Source organism: Teleopsis dalmanni, chromosome X (assembly GCF_002237135.1).
Source record: "Teleopsis dalmanni isolate 2A chromosome X, ASM223713v2, whole genome shotgun sequence".
Classification (NCBI taxonomy): Eukaryota; Metazoa; Arthropoda; class Insecta; order Diptera; family Diopsidae; genus Teleopsis; species Teleopsis dalmanni.
In genome coordinates this window covers 79608462-79612088 of record NC_051848.1, presented here as the reverse complement: position 1 = coordinate 79612088, position 3627 = coordinate 79608462, and the positions used below count along the sequence as shown (strand labels likewise).

At 31.1% G+C, this 3627-nt stretch overlaps 1 protein-coding gene across 1 annotated transcript; it reads left to right on the top strand.

The window, feature by feature from the left end:
• Window positions 1–599: 599 nt before the first annotated feature.
• LOC119689622 lies at window positions 600–2000 on the top strand. Its single transcript, XM_038104490.1, has 3 exons — window positions 600–729; window positions 827–935; window positions 993–2000. Exons 2-3 carry the CDS (start codon window positions 875–877, stop codon window positions 1943–1945), a joined length of 1014 nt encoding a protein of 337 aa, XP_037960418.1. The 5' UTR covers window positions 600–729; window positions 827–874; the 3' UTR covers window positions 1946–2000.
• The last annotated feature ends 1627 nt before the right edge of the window (window positions 2001–3627 follow it).

Sequence of the window (3627 nt, the reverse complement as noted above, 5' to 3'; positions counted from 1 at the left end):
AAATACTAATTTCACAGTTGCTGCGTATTTACTTCAAAAACAGACATTTTTACTAAAATCTTCATTATTATAATCTGTAGTTTGTAACTATTACTATTCTTATTTTACATATATTCATAACATTCCTACAACAAACAATCTCACTGAACACCTACAAATCGTTAACAGGGTCGAAAACGCCACATGTATGAGCCATGCAATTCACCACAAAGACCTACTACTCAATTTTCTAGAGATATACCCTAGGCAACAAGAGGCACAAAAGTCTAGGTGCACACTTTCAAAAGCTTCCTCCGGAAGAACCGATTCGTTTCCTCGATATACTAAACTTCTAAATACATGGGCGCACAATAGGTCAAGCTGGTCGCAGTTCATAAAGGCTTAACAACCTAAAGTCAAATTTCACAACAGCCGTTCAGTTCGGAAACAAAATTCAAAATTAAAGGTGTTTGCGTTCGAAACAAAAGATCTTGCCTAAATGTAACCATTATAGACGCTTAGTAAGATCAAATAAAAACAAAGTACACATTAGAAATTTCAAATTCTTCAGATTATACAAAACTACAGTCAATAAAAATTAACTAAAATTCTTGAAACATTAATCACGTATGTTTTGCTTGAAATGTTCAGTTGAGTTTATTTTTTTTTATCATTGGTTAACATTCGTACACATAATACCGAACTCAATCAAACTTTCTTAAAGTTAGACGTTCATCTCTCTACAGAAAGGCAAGTATTGACATGGTCGCCTTATTAAAGATGTCTTTCTAAAGTCTCTTTAAAGACATGTCAGTTGAAACTAACTAAAATAATTTCATACTTTCAGTTCTAAAACCTGTATGATATCGGCTGTTGAGTTTTAAAACTTTAGACAATGGATCATCACGCCGAAAAAAAGTTTGATATGGTAACACCAACTGTGGAAGAGTCCCAAGGTGAAATCATTTATTTCAACATAACTGTAACTTCAAATAATTAATCTGTCTTTAAAGGTGCACAGCCTCAAATACCAAAAGCAGATGCTTTCACCGAGATGACTTATCCGTTAACTCATCAGATTCTAAAAACATCTATTAAGGCTCCGGAAGAAGTGTCGCAATCTCAGACAGAGATTCAACACGACAATTCTGGTCGTTCCAAGACACATCCTATTGACATTGAGGCGTTAAGTGACAGCCCTGTATCTTTTCATCAAGTTGAAAAACATGTGGAAAATGCTGACGCATGTCGTGAAGTAGGTGGTGCCATTAAAGAAATCGATTCCATGAATGAAGACAATAAACCAGATAGTGAAGCGGCTCTTAAAATTAATTCATCAACTTGTCAGTCATTAATCTGTGACGAAATTCAAACGGTAATCAAAAACTATCAACAAAGCCAACTGGAAAACTATGTTGATAGTGGTTCGATGCAGATGATTAATGGTTTATTTGAGAAAGGCTTACAATCGTTGGCTGAAAGTTGTCAGGAATTTTTTTCTATATCTGACGAGGCGTTTAAGAAAAAATCTACAGAAATAATTAAGGACAACTCTGCATCTGAGGGGGATTTCGGCGCTTTGAAACAGTCTGAGCAATCTGATTTAATAATTGATAAAGTTTTAAATAAGCAATCTGATGAAAACTGCAATGAAAAAGTTGTAACTGTTCTTAACACGAAGGATGAAGAGGATCCTCAATTGAACTCAATTGAACCAAAAGAAACAAATGGTTTGAAAAACGACCACGGTTCTCAAACTGTAATAAACAATGATATTGAGTTAAATGAATTTACTGATGTTGCAGGCAGCTTAACCCGACTAAGACATTATGAATCAACGTTTGAAATATCTAGAGTTGATAAGACTAATAATATAATTGAACATAAATTGTTTAAGTCGGACGACTTAACACTTATTCGAAAACTGGTATTTGATCTGCATACTGGAGTCAGGCTATTTCCCTAAATAATTCTTATTAATACAAAATACTATAGCAAAATTATTAATGTACGTATTTGCAAAATATAATAGACATATAATTATATAATTAATATAATTAATATAATTATTCTTTAAATTTGCAAATATCAGGTTATTTATTTTTCCTTTAATTTCATGGAATGTCTTTCCTTCTCAATATATGATTTGAGGAACTATTGAGACTATTGGTTTTTTGAATATGCGTATTTGTTATATCAGTTTTTAAAGTGATCAGTAATTTGCATTGTTTGTAACAAACCTAGAAAGAATATTTAAATAATATAAATAAAAAAAATAAAATAAATTCAAACAGAACACTAGTGTTTTATATTAATTTCATCGACACAATTTTATTTATATGATCGAAAAAACAGTTAATTATAAATCAACTCACTACTGCCGAAGAATATACTATTTCGACTTATGAGCATATGTTTAGCCGACTAACCCATTTTATGGCGTACTAGCCGACTAACCCATTTTTCTAACCCAAATATATTTCCCTTGATCTTGATTGATTGATCTTATTTAAAATCAGTTTTCTGTCCAACGCACAAATTAACCACACTCTCCTATTATTTGACGACTCTCATTGTAGTCTTAATATATAGAATACGGTAGCCAGCGTCTATAGCTGAATCGTCCATTGGGCATGATTGGACTTATACTGATGTCTACACAAGACTTAGAAGCGTTTTACTGAACTCTGCAAAAAAATTAGAATTCTTACGCCAGAAGCTTTTAGCGTGAGTGGACAGCATTCTCATTATGGTAAATCCCATTGACATTTTAAACTCTTCACAATTTTGTTAAAAACTATTTCGAGTACATTTGATTAACGGTTATTCCATTTGCTTTGATAAGTAAATGTCATATGGCGTAAAAAAATATTTGCTCCGTTTTGGTGCTTTATCGAATGCTCAATATTTGTGTAAATTTGCATAGCTTATTGATTGATAATTGATTCTTACATTAAATTATTTTTGAGCAAAAATCGACAAATGTAAATTGTAATCAATTTCTTGCGTAGAGAAAAGACACAAAGCGTTCTATTGCAAATGTTATGTTTCCTGTTGATATTTTGTCATTTTTGCACAAAATTTCGAATGCGGGAAACTTATGAACATTCGAAAATACATATTTACTTACTATCTGCATTTGCTTGTATGTGTACCTGTTTGTGTATATTAGGTAAAGCATATGCACTGTTACTTCACCTATGGATGATTTCCCATAACAAATGCAAATCAAAGAAAAACTAAGTTGCACCTGAGCATATTCACAACAGAAATTGATATGAAATTGAATTGATTAGTTGCAAGCAAATAGTACTACCATATATACACAAAAAAATGGCAGTTACGTTAACACATATACACACACACATATACATACCTCTATATCTATATATATATATATTCTTGTTATAGACAGACAATCAAAGAGACAGGCTGGCAAAATATAAAAGTAGTGAAAATAAAGTTCTCAAAAATAAGATAAAAAAGAAATTATACTAAAAGAAAACAAAAAATAAAAATAAAAATAAAAATAAATGAAATAAAAAGAAAACTAAGAAAACTAAGCTATGAGAATAATAAAGCAAAATTTCGCTCAAAGGCATATGAAACATTTCTATTGTAAAAATATCAAATAAAATTGATTGCATA